This window comes from Chiloscyllium plagiosum, chromosome 33, assembly GCF_004010195.1.
Source record: "Chiloscyllium plagiosum isolate BGI_BamShark_2017 chromosome 33, ASM401019v2, whole genome shotgun sequence".
Taxonomy (NCBI): domain Eukaryota; kingdom Metazoa; phylum Chordata; class Chondrichthyes; order Orectolobiformes; family Hemiscylliidae; genus Chiloscyllium; species Chiloscyllium plagiosum.
The window spans coordinates 4,991,723-5,017,332 of NC_057742.1; the positions used below are offsets into that span (position 1 = coordinate 4,991,723).

Below are 25,610 nucleotides of genomic sequence, written 5' to 3' on the forward strand. Positions count from 1 at the left end.
TTCTCCCCACCCCCACCCTCCTCTCACTTATCTCTCCACCCTTCAGGTTCTCTGCCTGTATTCCTGATGAAGGGCTTTTGCCCAAAACGTCAGTTTTACTGCTCGGATGCTGCCTGAACTGCTGTGCTTTTCCAGCATCACTCTAATCTAAACTATATTGAAAAGCAAATTATTGTGCCCTGTACATTCAGTTTACTGTGAACTTCAAAATGGGAATTTGGAACTTAATTAAAATTGGGTGTCTTTTTGCTTAAGTTAAAACTCCAAGACCAAAATCATCTGTACTCTGAAGAGACCACTGTCTGCTTATCCTTGGGAACTTCCTTTTCCCTGTATATTTACAAAAGTCATGAAGGGGATAGAACACCTTCAGAGTATAAATAGCAACATTGGTGTAACATAACTTCCTGGCTTTTGTGTCCAGTGTAAAATCCTAGTTCAGCCTCAGCTGAAGCAAATCTGGGTTCGCATTCTAGGTAGGACATGAAGACTTTGAAAGCAGTACAGAAGAGATTTACTAAAACATTTCCAGAGTTGAGGAATTATTGTTATATGGATAAATTGAGAGAAGCTAGCATGTTCTCAGCAGAGAAGACTGCAAGGACATTTGATAAGGATATTTAAAATCAGGAAGTTTAGATAAAGTAAACAAAGGGAAATTATTTTTATTTGAGGAAAATTAATAGCTAAAGGCTCCAGTTCAGCTGAAGGCCAAAGGTGACAACAGGAAAAACATTTTTATGCAACAAGAGGAGAAGATTTGAAATACTGTGCCAAATAGAGTTGTATAAATTTAAGAGTGATTTCAAAAGCATACTGGAAGTATTTGCAAAAGAAAACATTGCAGTCCATGGGGCTAACTGAATGGGTTTTTTTCCCCAGAGTTGGCAATATATATATATATAGAGTCAGAGTCAGACAGCATGGAAACAGACCCTCCAAACCAAATCCCTGCCAACCACACATCCCAATCTGACCTAGTCCCATTTAGACTCATACAGCACCGAAACAGAGCCTTTGGCCCGACGACTCTGCAATGACCACACATCCCATCTGCCAGCATTTGGCCCAAATCCCTCTAAACCCTTCCTAGTCATAAATCGACCCAGATGCCTTTTAAAGTTATAATTGTATCAAACTTCACCACTTCCTTTGGCATCTCATTCTATACATGAACCACTCTGTGTGTGAAAAAAGTTATCCTTGGTCCTTTTTTTAATCTTTCCCCTCTCACCTTAAACCTAAGGTGTCGGGTTTTGGACTCCCGCACCCTAGGAAAGAGACCTTGCCTATTCACCCTATCATGCCCTTTCTGATTTTATAAACGTCTATAACATCACACCTCAGCCTCTGAGATTCCAGAGAATAAAGCCTGAGCCTTTTCAGCCTATCCCAATAGCTCAAACTCTCCAAACCTGTCAACATCCTTGTAAGTCTATTTTGCATTCTCATGTTTAACAACATAGTGTTATAGAGATTTACAGCATGGAAATAGACCCTTTGGTCCAACTTGTCCATGTCAACCAGATATCCCAACCCGATCTCGTCCCACCTGCCAGACCGTATCCCTCCAAACCCTTCCTATTCATATACCCATCCAAATGCCTCTGAAATGTTGCAATTGTACCAGCCTCCACCATTTCCTCTGGCAGCCCATTCCACACATGCACCACCCTTTACGTGAAAACCTTGCCCCTTAGGTCTCTCTTATATCTTTCCCCTCTCACCCAAAACCTATGCCCTCTAGTTCTGGACTCCCCTGCCCCAGGGAAAAGACGCGGTGCATCTCTAAAAGACATGCGCACCAATCAACCCCAACGCCCTGTGGCCGAACACTTCAATTCACCCTCCCACTCTGCCGAGGGCATGCAGGTCCTGGGCCTCCTCCATTGCCACTTACTTACCACCTAATGCCTGGAGGAAGAACACCTCATCTTCTGCCTCGGGACCCTCCAACCTCATGTTTATCAATGTGGATTTCACCAGTTTTCTCATTTCCCCTCCCCCCACCTTACCCCAGTTCCAACCTTTCAGCTCAGCACCGTCCTCATGCCCTGTCCCATCTGTCAATCTTCCTTCCAACCTATCTGCACCATCCTCCCCTCTGACCTACCACCTTTAGCTCAACCTCCATCCACCTATTGCACTCTCAGCTACCTTCCCCCAGCTCCAAACTCTCCCATTTATCTCTCCACCCCCGAGGCTTCCAGCTTCATTCCTGATGAAGGGCTTTTGCCCGAAACATCGATTTTCCTGCTCCTCGGATGCTGCCTGACCTGCTGTGCTTTTCCAGCACCACACTTTTGACTCTAATCGCCAGCATCTGCAGTACTCACTTTCACCTTACTTATTTACGCTATCCATGCCCCTCATGATCTTATAAACCTTTATAAGGTCACCCTTCAACCTCCGCTCCAGGGAAAACAGCCCTAGCCTATTCCACCTCCCCCTATAGTTCAAATCCTCCAACCCTGGCAATATCCTTGTAAATCTTTTCTGAACCCTTTCATGTTTTATAACATCCTTCCAATAGGAAGGCGACCAGAATTGCCTGCAATATTCCAAATGTGGCCTAACCAATATCCTGTACAGTCACATTTGACCTTCCAACTCCTGTTCTCAATATTCTGACCAATAAAGTAAAGCATACCAAGCACCGCCTTCACTAGTCTATCCAACTGACCTGTGAACCTGGAATCCAAGGTCTCTTTGTTCAGCAACACTCCCGAGGACCTTACCATTAAGTGTATAAGTCCTGCTAAGATTTGCTTTGCCAAAATACAGCACCTCACATTTATCTAAATTAATCTCCATCTGCCACTCCTCAGTCCATTGACTCATCTGATCAAGATTCTGTTGTAATCTGAGGTAACCTTCTTCACTGTCTACTTCACCTCCAATTTAAGTGTCACCTGCAAACTTACGAACTATACCTGTTAAGCTCCCATCCAAATCATTTATATAAATGACGAAAAGCAGTGGATCCAGCACCGATCCTTGAGGCACTCCACTGGTCACAGGCTTCCAATCTGAAAAACAACAGTGGGCGGCATGGTGGCACAGTGGTTAGCACTGCTGTTTCACAGCGCTAGAGACCCGGGTTCAATTCTCGCCTCAGGCAACTCTCTGTGTAGAGTTTGCACATTCTCCCTGTGTCTGCGTGGGTTTCCTCCGAGTGCTCCGGTTTCCTCCCACAATCCAAAAATGTGCAGGTTAGGTGAATTGGCCACGCTAAATTGCCCGTAGTGTTAGGTGAATGGGTAAATGTAGGGGAATGAGTCTGGGTGAGTTGCGCTTCGGTGGGTCGGTGTGGAATCGTTGGGCCGAAGGGCCTGTTTCCACACTGTAAGTAATCTAATCTAATCTAAAAACAGTCAAATACCACCCTGTGTCTTCTATCTTTGAGCCAGTTCTGTATCCAAATGGCTAGTTCTCCCTGAAGTCCATGAGATGTAACCTTGCTAACCAGTCTTCCATGGGGAACCTTGTTGAATGTCTTACTGAAGTCCATATAGATCATGTCCACCGCTCTGCCATCATCAATCCTCTTTATTACTTCAAAAAACTCAATCAAGTTTGTGAGACATGATTTCCCACGCACAAAGCCATGTTGAGTATCCCTAAACAATCCTTGCCTTTCCAAATACACGTACATCCTGTCCCTCTGGATTTCTTCCAACAACTTGCCCACCACTGATGTCAGGCGCACTGGACTATAGTTCCCTGGTTTCTCCTTACCATCCTTCTTAAATCGTGGCACTACGTTGGCCAATCTCCAGTCTTCCAGCACCTCACCCGTAAGTATTGATGGTACAACTATCTCAGCAAGAGGCCCAGCAATCACTTCCATAGCTTCCCACAGAGTTCTAGATTACACCTGATCAGATCCTGGGGATTTATCCACTTGTATGCATTTCAAGACATCCAGCATTTGCTCCTCTGTAATATGGACATTTTTCAAGATGTCACCATTTATTTCCCTCCATTCTATACCTTCCATGTCTTTTTCCACAGTAAACACTGATGCAAAATACTTGCTTAGTATATCCCCATCTCCTGCGGCTCCACACAAAGGCCACCTTGCTGATTTTTGAAGGGCCCTATTCTCTCCCTAATTTCCCTTTTGTCCTTAATGTATTTGTAAAAATCCTTTGGATTCTGCTTAGCTTTGGCAAATAGAGTTATCTCATGTCTCCTTTTTGCCCTCCTGATTTCCCTCTTAAGTATACTTCTACAGCCTTTATGCTTTTCTAAGGATTCACTCTATTTCTCTTGTCTATACCTGACATATGCTTCCTTCTTTTTCTTAACCAAACCCTCAATTTTTCTCGTCATCCAGCATTCTTTATACCTACCAGCCTTTCCTTTCACTCTAACAGGAATATACTGTCTCTGGACTCTAGTTAACTCATTTCTGAAGGCTTCTCATTTAACTTGTTTTCCGTAGAAGGGCAACCAGAATTGAACACGCAGTATTGTAAATGTTGCCTCACCAATGTCCTGTTCAGTCGTATCATGACATTCCAACGGTGTTCTGACCAATGAAGGCAAGCATGCCAAATGCTTCTTCACCACCCTGTCTCCCTGTGACTCCACTTTCAAAGATCTATGCACCCGCACCCCTAGGTCTTTGTTTGGCAACACTCCCCAGGGGCCCACCATTTAACTATATAAGTCCTGTCCTGGTCTGCCTTACCAAAATGCAATACCTCACATTTAACTAAATTAAACTCTGTCTGCCCTTTTGCCCATCTGATCAAGGTCCTGTTGTACCTATTTTGATGTCATCTGCAAATTTACTAATCATATCTCCTATATTCACATCGAAATCATTTCTATAAATGACGAAAAGAACATGATTTTATAACTCTTTTGTGACATAAGATTATAGTTTATTGAAATGTGCACAGTTTTTTTTTTACTGTACATGAGATGTGGATGTCAAGCTCCACCCTAAATCTCCTGGTGAATGTGGGATAAACTGCCTTTTGAGCCTTTGCAGTCCATGGGGTGTATAACACTGAAGGTGGTGTTAACAAGGCAGCTCCAGGATTTTTACTCTGTGACAGTGAACAAATGGTGAAATCATGCCAAATCAGGATGGTGTGTGGCTTGGAGGGAAATTTGCAGGTGATAGTATTCTCATGTATCTGCTGCTCTTATCCTTCCAGGTGGTAGATGTTAGAGGTTTGGAAGGTGCTGTTGAAGGTGACTAACCTATGGGGTTGCTCCCTCAATTTTTGCACAAGCCCCAGAAATGGTAAGGAGGAACCAGCAAGCTTGGCAGTTCTAATTTGCTGTCGTTATTTCCAGTGTCTTAAGTCGTCCATCTGTTTGTATTCTTTTTTGTAGACTTTGTAATGGGTTTTGATATAACTGAGTGGTGTACTAGACTATTTCAAAGAGCGGTTATGAGCCAACCATATTGTTGTTTATCTATAGCGACATATAGGCCAGACCAGTTAAGGTGACAGATTTTCCTCAAAAGGCATTTGTGAACAAGATGAATATTTTATTAAATTCAGATGTCACCATATGCAATGTTGGTTTGAAACCCATGTCCCCAGAACATAAACTTGGAGCTCTGGATTACTAATGCGCTCGTTTTACATAAGAATCTTTTGCACTTCAAAGAAAACTGTAACCCTAAATATTATTACGTTATTATTCACGTATTATTATGTCACTTTGGGTGCTATAGAAGTCTCGTGTCAAATATGTTATTTGAACAACCTGCGTAATCTTATCATGTGGTTCAGGAGGGAAAATAACACTTCAAGATTGCTTTATGCCAAAAAGTTTGCCAATTTATAATTGCAACTTGAGATGTAAAGTGTGTGATTTTTAAAACTCATTTCTATAGAAATATAAATATTTCATTATTTTGTATATTTTAATATTATTTATTTTAGAGTTTGAAATTTGAATTCGTCATATTTGAATTCTGATCTGTATCTATGAAGGGTTTTAAAGATGTACCTGTCGAGCTTTTGGGAGGCGTGATTTCTTTGCAAAAGAGTTAGTTCCTGGTGTGCAAATGAAAATTTGTTTGTATTGAGAGAGTTTTTACAAACAGAGTAAATAGTGAAATGCATTAGGTTTCCAGTTCAAAGGATTTGGAATTTGTTTTTGACTTTAAGGCGTCATCCATAGGTTGGAAAGCCTTCTGGTTTCAGTTTGCAGATGTCCTAGAGGAAGCCAGATGCATAAAACAATCTCCCCTGAAGGAAGGAGACAATTTTCAATTGTTAGGAAATAGGTTATTTCAATGGAAGGAGTTTAGTTTAGAAGTTCCAGACCAGAAGTTGTTTGTTCCAACCCTGAAGGAATTATTTGAAGCTACAGATGTCTAAGTTCATTCGTGTGAATACTCAAAGATGCTATCAAGCATTCAAGACCAGGAAATGAAAGCCACAGTTAAGCCAAATTCTATAGATGTGATGAAGAAAGGAATTTCCTGTGGTGTTTGAGTTCTGTGAAGGGGTGCAGTTGGGATACATGGAATATAGTTTTTTTACCATGTTTTTTGAAATCTTTCATATCATATTGGTTGTAAATAGCTTGGCCTATTCTATTTTATATTCCTGTTTTTTACATAATGAACTAATGTTTTATTGTTAAAATCAAGTCTGCAACTTTGCATGCTAATATTTCAATGAAATACCACCTCATTAAATAAACTGGTCAGATTTCAGTCTGGGATTTGACTTGTGAAGAAATCACATCAGCTGGGATTATAATAAACTGTATACCTTTTTAAACTTGATTTGAGATTTTAATCACTTTTCTTCATTTTTGGCTACAGACTAAAACTCAACGAGATGAGAAAAATCCCAATGAAAATGCTAACCTGGTGCAGAATGAAATATTTTCATGGCCTGGCCCAAAGACTCTGCTGCTACAGAAGAACTCTCAAGGTTTTGGATTTACGCTGAGGCACTTCATTGTCTACCCTCCAGAGTCAACTTTGCATCCGAGCTTTAAGGTAGAAGTGGCATTTATTGTATGCAATACTAAATACTAAATTATGTTTCACACTTTGACAGAATATCTCCACAATAGGATTGTACTCATGGATGGCTCAGTGGTTAGCACTGCTGTCTCACAGTGCCAAGGTCCCAGTTTCAAATCCAGACTTGGGCGACCGTCTGTGTGGAGTTTGCTCATTCTCCCCATATCTACATGGGTTTCTTCTGAGTGTTCTGGTTTCCTCCCATCCTCCACAGATGTGCAGGTTGGGTGGATTAGCCATGCTAAATTGCCCAGTGTCCAGGGATGTGCAGGCTAGGTGGATTAGCCGTGGGAAATATAGGGTTACAGCGATGGGGTGGAGGGTGGGTCTGGGTGGGATGTTGTTTGGAAGATTGGTGTGGATTCAAAGGTTTGAATGGCCAGCTTCCATAGTCTAAAGATTCTAGGATTTGTGTAGACTGTAGCAGAAAATTATAAACAGATCCAATGAGGTAGTCATTTCTTCAATTTAGAGGCCGAAAAGGTTTCCTGATTAAAACATGCAAGCATCTGAGTTTGGAATAACAGTATGCTGCCCTGCCCCTCAAACCAGCTCCTCCATTCAGTAAGATAAGATATGATCTGGTTACTCCACATTCCTGCCTACCAATGATAAACCTTCATCCCTTTCTTAATCAAGAATTTATCTATTTCTGCCTTAAAAAAAGATTCTAAGATTCTGCTTCCACTGTCTTGTGAAGAAAAAATTCTAAAGCCTGTTGTTGTAATGGGTGACTTTAACTTTCCCAATATTGATTGGAACCTCCTTCGAGCAGATGGTTTGGAAGGAGCTGTTTCTGTAAGGTGTGTTCAGGAAGGTTTCCCAACTCAGTACGTTGACAGGCCAACGAGGGGAGAGGCCATTTTGGAATTGGTGCTCGGCAATGAGCCGGGACAGGTGACATTTCTTGCGGTAGGAGAGCATTTTGGTGATAGCGACCACAACTGCCTCACATGGAGAAGGAGAGAAGCAGGCACAATGGGAGGATATTTAATTGGGGAAAAGGAAACTATGATGCTATCAGACGTGAGTTGGGAAGCATGGACTGGGAGTAATTATTCCATGGAAAGGGCACTATAGACATGTTTAAGGAACAGTTGTTGCGAGTGTGTTCCTCTGAAACAGGCAAGAAGGGGTAAGATAAAGGAACCATGGATGACGAGAGGGGAGGAGCTTCTCGTCAAAAGAAAGAAGGCAGCTTCGTAAGGTGGAGGAGGCAAGGGTTTTGCTCAGCTCTAGAGGATTACAGGCAGGCGAGGAAGGAGCTCAAAAATGGTCTGAGGAGAGCCAGGAGGGGGCACGAAAAAGGCTTGGCAGGAAGGATTAGGGAGAATCCAAAGGCATTTTATACGTATGTGAGGAGTAAGAGAATGATCAAAGAAAGAGTAGGGCTGATCAGGGATAGCATAGGGAACTTGTGTATGGAGTCTGAGGAGGTAGGGGAAGCCCTAACTGAGTTTTGTGCTTCTGTCTTTACTAAAGAAAAGGACCTTATAGTGAATGAAACCATTGAGGAGCAGGTAAGCATGCTGGAACGGATAGAGATTGAGGAAGCTGATGTGCTGAAACTTTTGACAAACATTTAGATTGGTAAGTCACCAGGGCCAGACTGTATTTGTCCTCGGCTGCTTTGGGAAGCAAGAAATGAAATTGCTTCGCCGTTTGCGAAGATCTTTGCATCCTTGCTCTCCATCAGAGTTGTACCTGAGGACTGGAGGGAGGCAAATGTAATTCCTCTCTTCAAGAAAGGAAATAGGTAAATCCCCGGCAATTACAGACCAGTCAGTCTCACATCTGTCATCTGCAAGGTGTTAGAAAGGATTCTGAGGGATAGGATTTATGACCATCTGGAAGAGCAAGGCTTGATTAAATGCAGTCAGCACGGCTTTGTGAGGGGCAGGTCATGCCTCACGAATCTTATTGAGTTCTTTGAGGATGTTATTAGACAAGTTGATGAGAGACAAGCGGTGGATGTGGTGTATATGGACTTCAGCATGGCATTTGATAAGGTTCCCCATGGTAGGCTCATTCAGAAGGTCAGGAGGAATGGGATACAGGGAAATTTAGCTGTCTGGATACAGAATTGGCTGGTCGACAGAAAACAGCGAGTGGTAGTAGAAGGAAAGTATTCTGCCTGGATGTCAGTGGTGGGTGGTGTTCCACAGGGCTCTGTTCTTGGGCCTCTACCCTTTGTAATTTTTATTAATGACTTAGATGAGGAGATTGAAGGATGGGTTAGCAAGTTAGCAGACGACACAAAGGTTGGAGGTGTCGTTGACAGTATAGAGGACTGTTGTAGGCTGCAGCATGACATTGACAGGATGCAGAGATGGACCGAGAGGTGGCAGATGGAGTTCAACCTGGATAAATGCAAAGTGATGCATTTTGGAAGGTCGAACTTGAAAGTTGAGTATGGGATTAAAGACAGGATTCTTGGCAGTGTGGAGGAACAGCGGGATCTTGATGTGCAGGTACATAGATCCCTTAAAATTACCACCCAAGTGGACAGGGTTGTTAAGAAAACAGATAGTATTTTGGCTTTCATTAACAGGGGGAATTGAGTTTAAGAGCCGTGAGGTCTTGTTGCAGCTCTATAAAACTTTGGTTAGACCGCACTTGGAATACTGTGTCCAGTTCTGGTTGCCCTATTATAGGAAAGATGTGGATGCTTTGGAGACGGTTCAGAGGAGGCTTACCAGGATGCTGCCTGGAATGGAGGGCTTATTTTACAAAGAGAGGTTGACTGAGCTTGGACTTTTTTCATTAGAAAAAAGAAGGAAGAGAGGGGACCTAACTGAGGTGTACAAGATAATGAGAGGCATAGATAGAGTTGATAGCCAGAGACTTTTTCCCAGGGCAGAAATTGTTAACACGAGGGGTCATAGTTTTAAGCTGTTTGGCGGAAAGTATAGAGGGGATGTCAGAGGCGAGTTCTTTACACAGAGTTGTGGGAGCATGGAATGCATTGCCAGCAGCAGTTGTGGAAGTGAGGTCATTGGGGATATTTAAGAGACTGCTGGACATGCATATGGTCACAGAAATTTGAGGGTTCGTACATTAGGTTTATCTTACATGAGGATCAATGGTTGGCACAACATCATGGGCTGAAGGGCCTGTTCTGTTCTGTTTCTGTGCTATACTGTTCTATGTTTTAAAACGCTTCTCCTTATCTCTACCTTAAATGGATGAACCTTTATTTTTAAACAGTGACCCGCAAGAGGAAACATTCTTTCTGTATGCGTTCTGATAAAAGTGTAATGAGGCCAACTGACAGCATATGATGTATAACCTAATCTAAAAGTCAAGAATTTTTACATAAAAATATTAACATGGTCCTGAATCTAGTGGATGTAACTGAATTTTGTTTTTTGATCTATTAGCTGTTAAGTAGAACAGGCTGTAGCTAAATATGCTCTATATTTCTTTTGATCAAATAAGAAACAAAAATTACTTGCAAACATCAAAAAAAAAGCTTAAATCTTAGCAGAAATTAGCCGAGTGTCATTTCTCATTGGTTTCATGGAGGGCTTCTATCTGTGGATCCTAGCGAATTTTCTCATGCTATCCATCAAAACTTTCCTCATTACCTATACATACCTCATACATCTATGACCATGTTCGTCATACTCTCCCACTTGCTGCAGGTGAAAATATTGACCACTAGTGTGACTTACCTGGCTCCTGCAGCCAGGTTGGAATCTGTGCACATGGTCAAACAGTGGCAGTCTACAGCTGTCCTGTACAGTTCCTATCAATTGTCCCAGACATGTCAAGCAGAACGAATTACTGCCATGCTTTGCTGATGAGACCAGGAGGTCCTGATGGATTAGTGGTGTGCATGGGTTGCTGTCCATGGAGTTTGCTGTAATTTGTTTGTGACTGATGGAGGGCTGAAGGAACAAGTGGTGCGCTGGAGTCATCAGATTACCACTCTGACTTTCATGTCAGTAATTAGTACAGTCTGGTGGGTGGGAGATTGAGAAATTGCATATTAATGAGGCAAGATGAAATTATTATGAGGATGTTAATGCTTGCTAATTTGTTCAGATTGGCTTCTCACTTTTTCACTAGTAAAAATTTTGTCCCACTATCCAACTCTTGGCAGGAAAACAGGACATTTTTCTCTCATCACGTGATGCTACCAACTTTCTCATTTTACTTGTCATAAATGGCTGCGCGAATTCCACCTGTGGTGATGATCCTCATTCAACCGTCTTAACTATAAATCCTGAAATCTTTGTGTTGACCTAACATGAAGAAATGCAATAAACAAGACAACTGCTTTTAGCTCTGCGATTTGCTCCCTTACTTTCCTCAGCAATTTATGATGCATCCCAACCCTGCCTGATGACTTCTCTACCTGGAGTGCTACTAGCCTTTATAGTACCTCTTCTTCATCTGTCACTATATTGCTCAATTGCTCAACACCCACATTTTCAACTGGGCATCTTCTAATTTGGTAAAGACAGAAGCAAAGTATTAATTTATTACCTCTGCCATATCCTTCACTTCAGTGAGCAGTTTACCCTTTTACCCTACTTCTTTTAGTGAAGTCTGCCATCCTTTCTTAGTCGAGAGTGTGGTGCTGGAAAAGCACAGCAGATCAGGTAGCATCTGAGGAGCAGGAAATTTGACGTTTCAGGCAAATGCCCTTCATCAGGAATCCTTCATCACCATTCCTGATGAAGGGCTTTTGCCCAAATGTCGACTCTTCTACGCCTCAGATGCTGCCTGACCAGCTGTGCTTTTCCAGCACCACACTCTTGACTGTGATCTCCAGCATCTGCAGTTCTCACTTTCATCCTTTTCGAGTGCTTCGTCTTAGCCTTCCTAATTTGACCTTAAGCCCCTCTTCTGCATTTGAAGTACTCTTTCTCATTTATACTGCTATTAATATTCTTTGTCTTCCATATGCCGCCTTTGTCTTCCATATTTTCTCATCAATGCCCTTAGTCATCCAGGATATCCTACCTTTTGGATTTCCTATATTTATTTCTCATGGTTGCTTCCTTTTCTTATTGCTTCCTCACCGTTGTTAGTATATAAACTATTCTGAAAGTATATTTCCAGTACAGTAATCAAAATACTTTTAATTTCCCATGTCAACTTTCAATATGCAAACTTGTTTATTGCTCTGCAGGTGCAAGCATTTCACTTTTTGTCCTAAATATGGTAGTGGGAGTAAACACAAGCAGCATGCCCCCTCCAATACCATGAACAGGAAAGCTCACTGGATAATGTGCTTCTCAGATACTTAGTTGATCACCCAGTGGGCTTTCCATTGGAATGATATCTCAGCACAGTGATTTTCTATTCTGCCTGAAGCCACCAGCCAGTCAGAGGCTAGAAGCCACAGTGAGCTGCAGTTCAGCATCAGAGGCCATGGCTACTGGAGGCATGGTGACCTAGACGTTCAGGTTTGGAGACGCCGGTGTTGGACTGGGGTGTAGAAAGTTAAAAATCACACAACACCAGGTTGTAAACCAACAGGTTTATTTGGCAGCACTAGCTTTCGGAGTGCTGCTCCTTCATCAGGTGATCAATCACCTGATAAAGGAGCAGCGCTCTGAAAGCTAGTGCATCCAAATAAACATGTTGATTATAACCTGGTATAACTTTTAACTTAGAAGTTCAGGAGCAGTGGGCATTGTGAGGTACCTGTTTGGGTAATTCCATGGGGTGGGATCGTGAGGAGGGTTGTGGAAACCAGGATGGGTGGTGGCTATCAGCAGAAGCTAACTGTATCAATTATTACATCTATTTGTGTGTATGTGTACATGGTGGTATGATAACGTTTTTTTTGAGATTTGTATTTTTCTAATTCACTAGGTAATTGTAATGTCGCCATTGCCCCACCAGACCATAGGGCTGCTCTCTCACGAGAGAGAAATAACTGGTGGTGAGTTTACCTTGAGGGTCACCATGCCTCAGGTGAGGTTGAGAAGGTGGGACCTTCATGGTAATGTCAGCGGTGCAGGAGTTGAATCTGTGCTGTTGGTCACTCTGCATCACAAACCAGCCGCCCAGCCAATTGAGCTAACTGACTCCCAAAATGATTAACTATAATTCGTACAAATCGTGAAAAAAACTTTTTCCAGATTTTAAGGAATGAATCCACTCTGACACTTGGTAAATATTTGTCTGTTTCAGTCCAAACTGCCAGATACAATACTCCTTTGACTACACAACAATGCTTCCTCTAACTTGCTGTGAAATGTATTCTAAGATCAATTGCTATGTAAAAGCTCATTCCATAAAGTGATTTCTTGACACAACTGCATGTTTTCCAATTCACTGAGTCACAAGAGATGTGCTACTTCACTTAAAGGTATATTGAAAGCAAACAGTTTTTGAACAATTATAAATAATCAAATATAGCTGATAAAGCTTGGCAATCAAAACCTGATTAAGTGGAGAACAATGAGTAATTGAAACAATTGCCTTTTCCACTTTAAAGCTTTTGTACTGCCAAATGTTTGCATAGATACGCAATTGCAACAGGATCATTGTGTTTGGAAATAGTAAAAGATACAATGATGTGCACAATATTGGGCCAGTACTTTTAATTGTTGATTAAGCACCATTTGTTCAGTACTGAATTTTATCTCCATGTACTGCATGTTTGAGCATAATTTAATAGCATTTCCTGGTAGGACCTTATTTATGGAATCTAATTTGGATAATTAAATTCTGAGTTGGTATTGATTGTAAATCAGACTGATAATTGAAAGATTTGCTGCTTTGCTGACTATTTTGAGTGTGTATTAGGTATCAATCTTTCTGATTTTGTTGTTCAGAAGTGTTGCTGAAATTCTGGCTTGCGGTTGAGGATTCAAAATCTGTGGTGATGTTGTAATTTTGCTAATGTGCTGTTTGAACCATTTAACTGACAGTTGGACTCTGGACTTGAAACAAAGCAGGAAATATTCAAGTTCAGCTATTCCAGGGTTCTTCCCCTTCTGCAATCAAATGTGCGTTTTCAACAGATAAATTAATAGTTTCCAGCTAAGTCATTTAATCCTTTCTGACTCTTTTTAAGTGTAAATGTCAATTGAACACTTCTCAAATGTGTCAGCTGATCAGTCATAGAGTCGTAGAGAAGTTCAGCATGGAAACAAACCCTTTAATCCAACTTGTCCATGCTGATTAGATGTCCCAACCTAATCTAGTCCCATTTGCCAGCACTTGGCTCATATCTGTCTAAAACCTTCTTATTCATATACCCATCCAGATGCCTTTTAAATATTGCAATTGTACCAGCCTCCACCACTACTTCTGGCAGCTCATTCCATACATGCACCCCCTCTGCTTGAAAAAGTTGCCCCTTAGGTCTCTTTTATATCTTTCCCATCTCACCCTCAACGTATGCCCTCTAGTTCTGGACTCCCCCACCCCAGGCAAAAGATTTTGTCTATTTATTCTATCCATGTCCCTCATGATTATATGAACCTCCATAAGGTCACCCCTCAGTCTCTGAGACTGCAGGGAAAACAGCCCCAGCCTAATCAACCTCTCCCTATAGCTCAAATCCTCCAACCCTGGCAACGTCCTTGTAAATCTTTTCTGGACCCTTTCAAGTTTCACAATATCTTTCCGATAGGAAGGAGACCAGAATTGCACGTAATATTCCAAAAGTGGCCTAACCATTGTCCTGTACAGCCACAACATGACCTCCCAACTCCTGTACTCAATACTCTGACCAATAAAGGAAAGTATACCAAATGCTGCCTTCTCTATCCTATCTACCTGCGACTCCACTTTCAAGGAGCTATGAACCTGCAATCCAAGGTCTCTTTGTTCAGCAACACCCACGAGGACCTTACCATTAAGTGAATAAGTCCTGCTAAGGTTTGCTTTGCCAAAATGCAGTACCTTACATTTATTTAAATTAAGCTCCATCTGCCACTCCATAGCCCATTGATCCATCTGATCAAGATCCTGTTGTAAACTGAGGTAATCTTTGCCGTCCACTACACGTCCAATTTTGGTGTCATCTGCAAACATAGTAACTATACCTCCTATGTTCATATCCAGTCTTTACATAAATGATGAAAAACAGTGAATCCAGCACCGATCCTTGTGGCACTCCACTGGTCACAAGCCTCCAGTCTGGAAAACAACCTCCAGCACCGCCCTCTGTCTTCTACCCTTGAGCTAGTTCTGTATCCAAATGGCTAGTTCTCCCTAAATTCCATGAGATCTAACCTTGCTAACCAGTCTTCCATGGGGAACCTTGTCGAACAACTTACTGAAGTCCATATGGATCACGTCCACCACTCTGCCCTCATTAATCTTCTTTGTTACTTCTTCAAAAAACTCAATCAAGTTTGTGAGACATGATTTCCCACGCACAAAGCCATGTTGACTATCCCTAATCAATCCTTGCCATTCCACATACACGTACATCCTGTCCCTCAGGATCCCCTCCAACAACTTGCCCACCACTGATGTCAGGCTCACTGGTCTATAATTCCCTGGATTGTCCTTACCACCTTTCTGAAATAATGGTACCATGTTAGCCAACCTGCAGTCTTCTGGCACCTCACCTGTGTCTATCGATGATACAAATATCTCAGCAAGGGGCCCAGCAATCACTTCCCTAGCTTCCCACAGAGTTTTTTCAGGTACACCTGATCAGATCCTGGGAATTTATCCATCTTTGTGTTTCAAGACATCCAGCACTTCCTCCTCTGTGGACATTTTTCAAGATGTCACCATCTATTTTTCTCCATTCTATATCTTCCATGTCCTCCTCAGTAAACACTGGCCCAAAATACTCATTTAGTATCTCCCAAATCTCCTGCTGCTCCACACAACAGTTGCCTTGCTGATCTTTGAGGGGCCCTATTCTCTCCCTAGTTACCTTTTTGTCCTTAATGTATTTGTAAAAACCCTTTGGATTTTTCTTAATCCTATTTGCCAAATCATGACCCCCTTTTGCCTCATGATTTCCCTCTTAAGTATACTCACTCCTACTGCATTTATGCTCTTTGAAGGATTCACTCGATCTCTGCTGCTTATACCTGACATATGCATCCTTCTTTTTCTTAAACAAAACCTCAATATTTCTAGTTATCCAGCATTCCCTATACTTACCAGCCCTTCCTTTCACCCTAACAGGAGTATACTGTCTCTGGACACTCGTTATCTCATTTCTGAAGGTTTCCCATTTTCCAGCTGTCCCTTTACCTGTGAACATCTGTCCCCAATCAGTTTTTGAAAGTTCTTGCCTAATACTGTCAAAGTTGGCCTTCCTCCAATTCAGAACTTCAACTTTTAGATCTGGTCTATCCTTTTCCATCACTATTTTAAAACAAATCCATTTTGTAATCCTGCAGTTGGTGGCATATTCCTAGCTGGTGTGCAGAGCAGTCCCCCAAAATATTTCGATTTAATACATTTGCCTTATTGTACAGATTTATAGTTGTTATGTCATGGAGGCATGTCTCATCCTCCCATCTCTTCATTTCTCAGCTTTCAAAGTGTATCAGTATGAGGAGGCAATGGCCTAGCAGTATTATTGCTGGACTGTTAATCCAGAGATTTAGGTAACGTTCTGGGGACCCGGGTTTGAATCCCACCACAGCAGATGGTGGAATTTAAATTCAATAAATATCTGGAATTAAGAGTCTAATGATGACTGTGAATCCATTGTCGATTGTCAGAAAAACCCAACTGGTTCACTAATTTCCTTTAGGGAAAGAAACTGCCATCCTTCCTTGGTCTGGTCAACATATGACTGCAGACCCATGGCAATGTGGTTGAGTCTTGACTGTCCTCTGGGAAATTATGGATGGGCAGTGAATGCTGAATGACCAGAGTAAAAGTATAATTTATTCTGGTCATCAAGTTCCCCGTATCGTGAAGGGTACTGTAATTTCTCATACCTGCTTATAGTTGTCATTTTGCCTTAGAGACTAATTGTACATAAAGAAGGATAGCATATGACGGAGAAGGGAATAGGAGTATTGAAATAGAAAATGCCAATTCATGCCATCGAGCCTACTCTGCCATTAAGTTGGATAATTGCTGGTCATAGGTCAATAGCAATGAGAGAAAAGCACGCTTCTGAAGAAATTCAACTTGCAACAGTTGTCTTTGAGTTGGGGTAAGCAGTTCTGGCATCATGCTGTTATTTGGAAAGCTTGACCCATCGATCTTGCTATTGAAGACTGGGCCCAGAATCTGGAAAGAATGTGTTATTTTTCCAGGCAAATTACATTGGAACAGATGAAAATCAATGCGTAATTCTCCTGACAGCTTGTGGACCCGCAGCTTTGTTGGATTATTAGGAGCCTTACTTCCCTGAGGCACCAGATGCTTAAAACCTTTCAAGAGTGGACAGACTTAGTTAAGGAATATTACAACCCCAAGCTGCCTCTAATTCTGAGATGCTATTGATTTTGCTCAGTACTTTGAGAAGCAGGCAAATCTGTTTTGAGATTTTTGACTAAGCTAAGATGACTGGTAGAGGCATGTGACTTTGGTTTAACCCTTAATGAGGTGATGAGAGACAATTTGGTATGTAGGATTAATGGTGTAACCAAGCAAAAGTGCCTACTAGCTGAAGTCCAATTGCACTTCAGACAGACATCACGACTGGTCTTATGATTGGAAAATATGGCATGTGGAGCATACGTGTAACAGTGTATTCCAGTGGAAGTGGACACCTTCACCAGGTCTACTGAGCTTTGGGTACACCACTTGAGTAAAAGCACTGCCTCACTCAGAACAAAGGGACTCCAGGTCAGTCCAGAGCAAAACCTGAAAACAAAACCAAGCTTTGGCCAATTGGTTCAAATTTTCTTCAGGATTTGGGTTGGCAAGCCATTGCAGTTGCTACTGGAATGCAGACTTGAGACAGCAAAGAAGTCCCATGAGACTTAAAATGAGTAAGAGAACTCATAGGCCAGTATCCAAGAGAGTGCGCACCTTGGAAAGTCCACTTACATCTGGCTTGGAACAGTTAAATTGCTATGCAACATCCAAATTAAAACCAAACAAAATAAACATCTGGTTAAATAGTTACCCGGCTCTAATGGATGTTGATACCAGTGTGACCGTTTTAGTGATTGCAGAACCAGTTTGCACAAAATTTCCTGTGGAATCCAACTTTTAAGTCTGCATTACTCCTCGGCCAGACTGAGAATATATACCGGGGATCCCTTACAGGTTAAAGAAACAACTTCAGTTGTGGTCTCCTATGAGGTGGACCTGATTCAGTTGCTACAGGTTATAGTAAAAGGCTCTGACCCAAGCTTGATGAGGCGAATTTGATTGAGAAAGATTGGCTCAACATTTTTCAATTAGAAAATGGTTGCCTGAGTGAAGTTTTTCAGGGGAGTTTAGGAACTGTCAAGGAGCCAAGGCCACCTTGCATGTTGACCAGGAAGCTTTCCATGATTCTACAGGCAAAAGCAGAGGCAGAAATCAGAAGGCTGAAAAGCGAAGGAATCATCAAGCCAGTCCAGTTTGTGGAATTGTCAGCGCCAGTCATACTGATTGTAAAGCTTGACTGTTCTATTCACCTTCATGAGGATTTTAAATGAATAGTAAATTGCTTTTTGCAGCTGGATAAATACCCTTTGCATAGAAGATTTATATGCAAAGCTGGCAGGAAACTGTCCTTCACAAAGCTGAACATGAGCCATGTGTACTTGTAATTGCAATTTAATGAGGATTCCCAGAAGTATGCTACAACTAATACCAATAAGGGTTTGTACCAATATGAGACTCTCATTTGGGGTATCAACAGCCTGGACAATTTTTCAGTGGACAATGGAAAATATTTTACAAGGTCTACCCCAGGTAGCCATTTATCCAGATGACGTGCTAATAATAAGGAAGGCAAATAAAAGCACTTGGAGAACTTGGACATAATCCTTATATGTTTCCCTCAGGCAGGTGTGTGCCTAAGAAGGGAAAAATGTGTGTTCCAAACACCTCAAGTGACCTACTTGGGCTGCAGAGTTAACAACACTGGGTTACACACATTGGAAATTAAAGTGAAAGTGATCAAAGGTGCCCCAGCTCCCATGTCAGTTTTGGAGCTTACGTCTTTCCTTGGGCTGGTGAACTATTATGGAATGTTCATACATAACCTAGCCTCCATCCTGGGACCTTTTGCATCAACTTTTTAAAAAAGGGTCAGCCTTGGAAATGGTTGTGTAGCCAAACCATAGCCTTCAGGCGAGCGAAGAAATACAGCTATCATCGTCTAAGGTTTTGGCACACTATGATTGCAAACGAGATCTGGTATTGATATGCGATACCTCCCTACATGGCATCCGGATAGTACTAGAGGAATGCCCATTAGCGTATGTATCGGGGATTTTGGCTAATGCAGAGCACAAAATATGCTCAGATAGAGAAGGAATATTTGGCCATCGCATTTGGGGTCAGGAAGTTCCATCAATACTTTACAGAAGTATATTTGTAATAATGAACCATAAACTCCTCCTGGTCTACCCAAAGAGAACAAAGCAGTGGTGGGCTGTAATACGAAGGTGTATGATTACAGGTTGGAACACTCTCCAGGAAGCCAAGTAGCAAATGCAGATGCATTGCGCTGTCTCCTGCTGGCAGATACACTATCAGTGGTCCTGCCACTGGAAGAGTCTATAATGGATTTAAATTTTATGGACTCACTTTCAGTCACAGCTGACAATATCAGACGTTGGATGCAGTAAGATTTGGCCCTGGCAAAACTGAAGCAGTTGATGCTGATGGGGGAAACTACAAAGGGCTGTCACAACTAGAATTGAAATCTTTTTGGAACCAGCGAGACCAGATCACCGTAGAGGATGACATATTATTATGGGGAGCAAGTGTGGTTGTCCCAAGCAATGTTTGCCACCCGATACTAGCTGAACTCCACAGAGTCATCCAGGAATTTCTAAATTAAAGATATTGGTCAGAAGTTATGTCTGACGGCCAGGATTGGATGCAGTCATAGCTGTGTTGGTGGGGCAGTGCCAAAAAGGACAAAGATTATTGCCAACAGCTGCCCTACATCATGGGAGTGGTCAGGTAAACCTTGGACTTGGTTACACATCAACTGTCCAGGTCCTTTTATCGGCTCAATGTGCAGATTCATTGTGGATGTCCGTTCACAATGGCTGAATATGCATAGAGTTCATTTGTTAAAACACTGGGCGACGATAGAAAAACTATGCACATCTTTGCAGTACGTGGACTTCCTGATGTGTTAATCACAAATAATGGGCCATCATTTTGAGTCTTTACTCAAGTCGAATAGTATTCATCATATGAGTGCAGATCCATACCATCCATCATCTAATGGCCTGGCAGAAAGAGCAGTCCAAATTTTGAAAGCAAGCTTAAAGAAATGGCCTACAGCTTCACTAGATAGCAACTGTCCCACCCCTCGTACCAGCATAGCTCCAGCACAGTTGCTAATGGGGATAAGACTCTGCACCAGGTTAAATCTCATGTTCCTGGACCTGGATAGGAATGCCAATGCTGGATACAAATCCATTAAATGAGAAAGACAGTTTACTTCAGGGACGAAGTTGGGTGTAGGAATCACGGAAATGGCTATGCATGGATAAGAGGCATGGTCAATGCGAGGTCAAGTCCAGTGACATATGAGGTTTGGGTAGATTTCTCATCATTTTGGAAAGCCAAGTCTGGGCAGGACTTATTCAGGTCCTGCCCAGAACAAAGAGACCTCGACGTGCAGGTTGAAAGTGGAGTCCCAGGTTGACAGGATAGTGAGGAAGGCATTTGGTATGCTTGCCTTTATTGGCCAGTGCATTGAGTATAAGAATTGGGAGGTCATGTTGCAGCTGTACAGACATTGGTTAAGCCACTTTTGGAATACTGCGTGCAGTTCTGGTCCCCCCCCCCCCCCCCCCCATCTAAAGGATGTTGTGAAACTTGAAAGAGGTCAGAAAAAATTTACAAGAGTGTTGCCAGGATTGGAGGGGGAGAAGTTGAATAGGCTGGGGCTATTTTCCCTGGAACATTGGAGGCTGAGGGGTGACCTTATAGGGGATTATAAAATCATGAGGGGCATGGATAGGGTAAATAGACAAGGTGTTTTCGCTGGGGTGCAGAAGTCCAAAACTAAAGGGCATAAGCGTAAGGTGAGAGGGGAGAAATTTAAAAGGAACTTACAGGGTGGTGTATGTATGGAATGAGCTACCAGAGGAGGTGGTGGTGGCTAGTACAATTACAACATTTAAAAGGCATTGGATGGGTATTTAAATAGGAAGGGATTAGGAGGATATTAGGCAAATGGTACTAGATTAATTTAGGGTATCTGGTTGGCATGGGCGAATTGGACCAAAGGATCTGTTTCCATGCAATATATCTATGTGACTCTGAGGGCTAGCATGCTTTTTCGCACTACCTTCCTAAATGCACTATGTGAACTTCTACCCAGCCCTATGGCATCCCTTTGTCTAATTTGATTCTACCACCTGTTGTAGCCAGACCACCTTGCTAGTGCTGCTAGCAGTCAATTACCACTGTGTTCGGCAATGGAGACCACCCTGCCAGTGTGTTCTGAGATTGACACGGAGGTCCGTACTGCCTCATCTATTTGGCAGAATGCCCAGAAGCACAGGAAATCAATGACCTTTCTACTCTGCCAGAATAAGTGTCACTGTCTTCTTTCTGATAGAAGACACTCTCGTCGCATTCAGTCTATTGCTGCCACTGTGCCCACCTCCCACGCAGTCTCCTGTCCACCACTCTCACTATTGAGTGCAATATTATTTATCACTTGCTGTTACCCAGCCCACTCACCCTCCATTCGACTCATGCATTGCTTTTGTACTGATAAGTAGTCAGTCAGAAAACCTCAAACTTTTCCCACCTCAACCAATAGTAACAGATGTGCCACCCACTTTCATCTCACTATATCCCTGCATTTCGTGTGGGTGTAGCTCAGTGGTAGAGCATTTGACTGCAGATCAAGAGGTCCCCAGTTCAAACCTGGACGCCCCCTTTAAACAAGCACCTTCCCTGCAATTGAGCTATTTTCTAAATGTGAGATGATGCACTTTGATAACAGGAAGGCAGGGTACTGGGTCACCGGAAAGATTCTTGGTAGTGTGGATGTGCAGAGGGATCTTGGAGTCCATGTACATAGATCTCTGAAAGTTGCCACCCAGGTGGATAGTGCTGTTAAGAATGCATACAGTGTTAGGTTTCATTCGTAGAGAGATTGAGTTCCAGAGCCGCAATATTATGCTGCACCTATACAAAACACTGATGCGGCCACACTTGGAATATTGTGTACAGTTCTGGTCCTCATATTTCGGGAAGGATGTGGAAGCATTGGAAAGGTGCCGAGGAGATTTACCAGGGTGTTGCCTGGTCTGGAGGGAAGGTCTTATGAGGAAAGGCTGAGAGACTTGGGTCTGTTCTCATTGAAAAGAAGGCAGCTAAGAGGGGATTTGATAGAGACATACAAGATGATCAGAAAGTTAGATAAGGTAGACAGTGAAAGTCTTTTTCCTAGGATGATGATGTCAGCTTGTACGAGAGGGCATAATTACAAATTGAGGGGTGATAGATTTAAGACAGATGTCAGAGGCAGGTTCTTTACACAGAGAATAGTAAGGGTGTAGAACGCCCTACTTGCTAACGTAGTCAACTCAACCACATTACGGAGATTTAAGCAATCTTTAGATAAGCACATGGATGGTTTTGGGATAGTGTAGGTGGACGAGCTGAGAATAGTTCACAGGTCGGTGCAACATCGAGGGCGGAAGGGCCTGTTCTGTGCTGAATTGTTCTATGTTCTATTTCTCTCAGCGCAGGAAAAAAAATAGCCCATATTAGGGCAAAGAAAGCAAAGAAAAGTAGTGGAGCGCCCAACATCTACATCCTACACAACTAGGGTCCTGATCCTGACTGCCTTAAGTGGCTCCCTGAGCATTCCCATACCCAAGCCCCTGAACTGATATTGGAAGCTTGACTTTCGATGCTGGAACCCCCATAATGTGACTCAGCTCCTTTCCAACTTTGAGCACATGCAGTATATTTCCCTTGTATGCTGCTATTACAAAGTACAACGGTAGCATAGAAAACAAAAAAATGCTGGAAATCACAGCGGGTCAGGTAGCATCCGTGGACAGAGCATACTAGTGTTTCTAGTCTAGTTGACTCTTCATTAAAGCTGTTGTGAATTGGAGGGGGCAGCATGAATGCAATAGTGAGGGGGGGGGGGGAATAAATGCTGTGGGAGAAAGGGTGCTGATAGTACAGATTAAGTGTTCCAAATGTGAGAATGGCAGAACAGTGCACTGACTAACTGCCAAACTGGCAAGAACAGGTGGTCCTACTGGTGTGGTGGGAGGGCAGAGGGGACATGGTGACCAAAAATACTTTAAGTAAAGCTAAAAGAAAGTGAGAAGAAATGGGAATGAGTTCATAATCTGAAGGTGTTGAACTCAATATTAATCCAGAATGTGTGTGTAAAATGCCTAGTCTGAAGATGAGATGTTGTTCTTCCAGTTTGCTTTTTGAATCATTGGAGCATTCTAGCATGCCAAGAACAGAGAAGTGGGCATGCTTTGTAAAAATGACTGGCTATGGGAAGGTCGGTGTTATGCATGCACGTGGACAGTTGGTGTTCTGCAAAGTGGTCTGTGTATGTTTTCTCCAATGTAGAGTAGGCCACATTAAGTACAGTGAATGCAGTAAACCAAATTGTAGGAGGTGAAATACTGCTTCACCTGGAAAGACTATTTAGATCCTTCGATGGTGAGCAGGGACAAGGTGAAAGGGCAGGCTTTGCACCTTTTACATTTACATGGGAAGGTGCTGTGGGAAGGGAAGGGTGGTGTTGGTTGCCGAAGAGTGGACCAGGGTGTCCTGGAGGGAACAGTCCCTGTGAAATGAAGATAGGGAGTGAGAAGATAATGTGTTTGGGTTAGCGTTCTGCTAAAGTTGTCTGAAATGATGGAAAATGATTCTTTGCGGAGGCTGATGATGTGAAAAGTGAGGACAAGGGGGACTCGATCACGCTGTTGTGAATGATGGGAAAGGGCAAGGGTGGATGTACAGTTGATAGCTTGAATGCGTTTGAGGGCCTTGTCAACCACAGTGGGCTGGAAATCACAAGGGTAGCACTGATGTAGTCACAATCTGGTCTGGTGATTGGTGACAGTAATAGCATGCTGCCTGGCTTTGTGTCTGCACTAAAAGATAAATCATGACAGAGCAAGGCAAGATGCTATGAGCATTGAAGGAGGCACACAGTTGAGCGAGTAGTAGGAGAATGAATGATGAGGTGCATCCTTGTCCAATCACAGTGTCCTTGCAGCAGCATTGTGATGAGAGGTGCTGGTGCACTGCAAAGCGCAGCATTAAAAAATGGAAGCTTACTGTAAGTGGATCAGAGATGTGCCATGATGGTGTTCAGAGGGCATTAAGTGTCAGATGCCAAGGTGCAGGGATATAGGATGTAGGATGTGTGTAACCAATGCCTATAGCCCATACACTGAGCCATTGGTGCTGGGTATCTAAGATGGAGGTCAGGGGGAGCTAGAATGACCAGGTACCTGTTTTAATTTTCATGCCTGGAATTCTTGGCATCTGGTCTATCTGGTGCAATAGGAACCTACATAATAAGGGTGATAATGAGCACAAATCCTGTCAATAAATATCTCACTGCTCCAAAGTGAGAATCTTATCACAATGCCCAAGAAATTGCTGGAAATTGCTATTTGTTGCTTCCAATATTGGGAAAGGCCATGCTGGACGCATTATGCAGTTCTCCCAGCTTTCTAGCTGTAGTCCATGTCACTCAGGGTCTGTAAGATTCTGCCATAGATGTTAAAAAGATATCAAAAAGACAAAATTAAAGGCTCTGTATCACATATCCATGACAGTTTCAGTAAGAGTAACAGCCACACCGTCCTTGTGGAGACAAAGTTCTGCCTTCACACTGAGAATGCCGTCTATCGTGTTGTGTGGCATTATTGCAGTGCTAAATAGGATAAACTTTGAACAGACCTGGAAAGTCAAGACTGGGCATCCATGAGGTTCAATGGGCCATCAACAGCAGCAGAATTGTACTCTAGCATGACATGCAACCTCAGCCTGACATATCTCCCACTCGACTATTGCCGTTAAGCCAGGAGATCAACCCTGGTTCGATGGAAAGTGCAGGAAGGCATGCCAGGAGTAACACCCTGGTGAAATTATCAAACTACTTGCATGCCAGACAGCATAAGCAACAAGTGATAGGCAGATCTAAGCTGTGTAGTCCTGCCATATCCAGTTGTGAATTGTGGTGGATAATTAACAACTTACTGGTGGAGGAGGCTCCAGAAATATTCCCATCGTCAATGATGGAAGACATCAACACACTAGTGCAAAAGATAAGGCTGAAGCATTGGCAGCAATCCTCAGCCAGAAGTGCCAAGTGGATGATTCATCTTGACCTTCTCCAGTGGCTCCCAGCATCACAGATGCCAGTCTTCAACCGACTGGATTCACTCAATGTGATATGAAGAAGTGGTTGGAGGCACAGGATACTGCAAAGGCTATGGACCCTGACAACATTCTGGCAATAGACCTGAAGACCTCTGCTCCAGAACTTACTCTTCTACTCAAGCTG

The 25,610-nt window shown here is 42.7% G+C and overlaps 1 protein-coding gene and 1 non-coding gene across 2 annotated transcripts in view; both read left to right on the top strand.

Annotated features, from left to right (window-relative positions):
- LOC122539626 (rho GTPase-activating protein 23-like) overlaps window positions 1-25,610 on the top strand; it is a 266,170-nt gene that overhangs the window by 22,710 nt on the left and 217,850 nt on the right. The window contains exon 2 of the mRNA XM_043674624.1: window positions 6,806-6,985. Coding sequence (XP_043530559.1) covers window positions 6,806-6,985 — 180 coding nt within the window. The remainder of the gene's footprint in view (window positions 1-6,805; window positions 6,986-25,610) is intronic.
- On the top strand, window positions 21,915-21,986 carry trnac-gca. Its single transcript has one exon. It is a non-coding gene; the product is annotated as a tRNA-Cys (tRNA).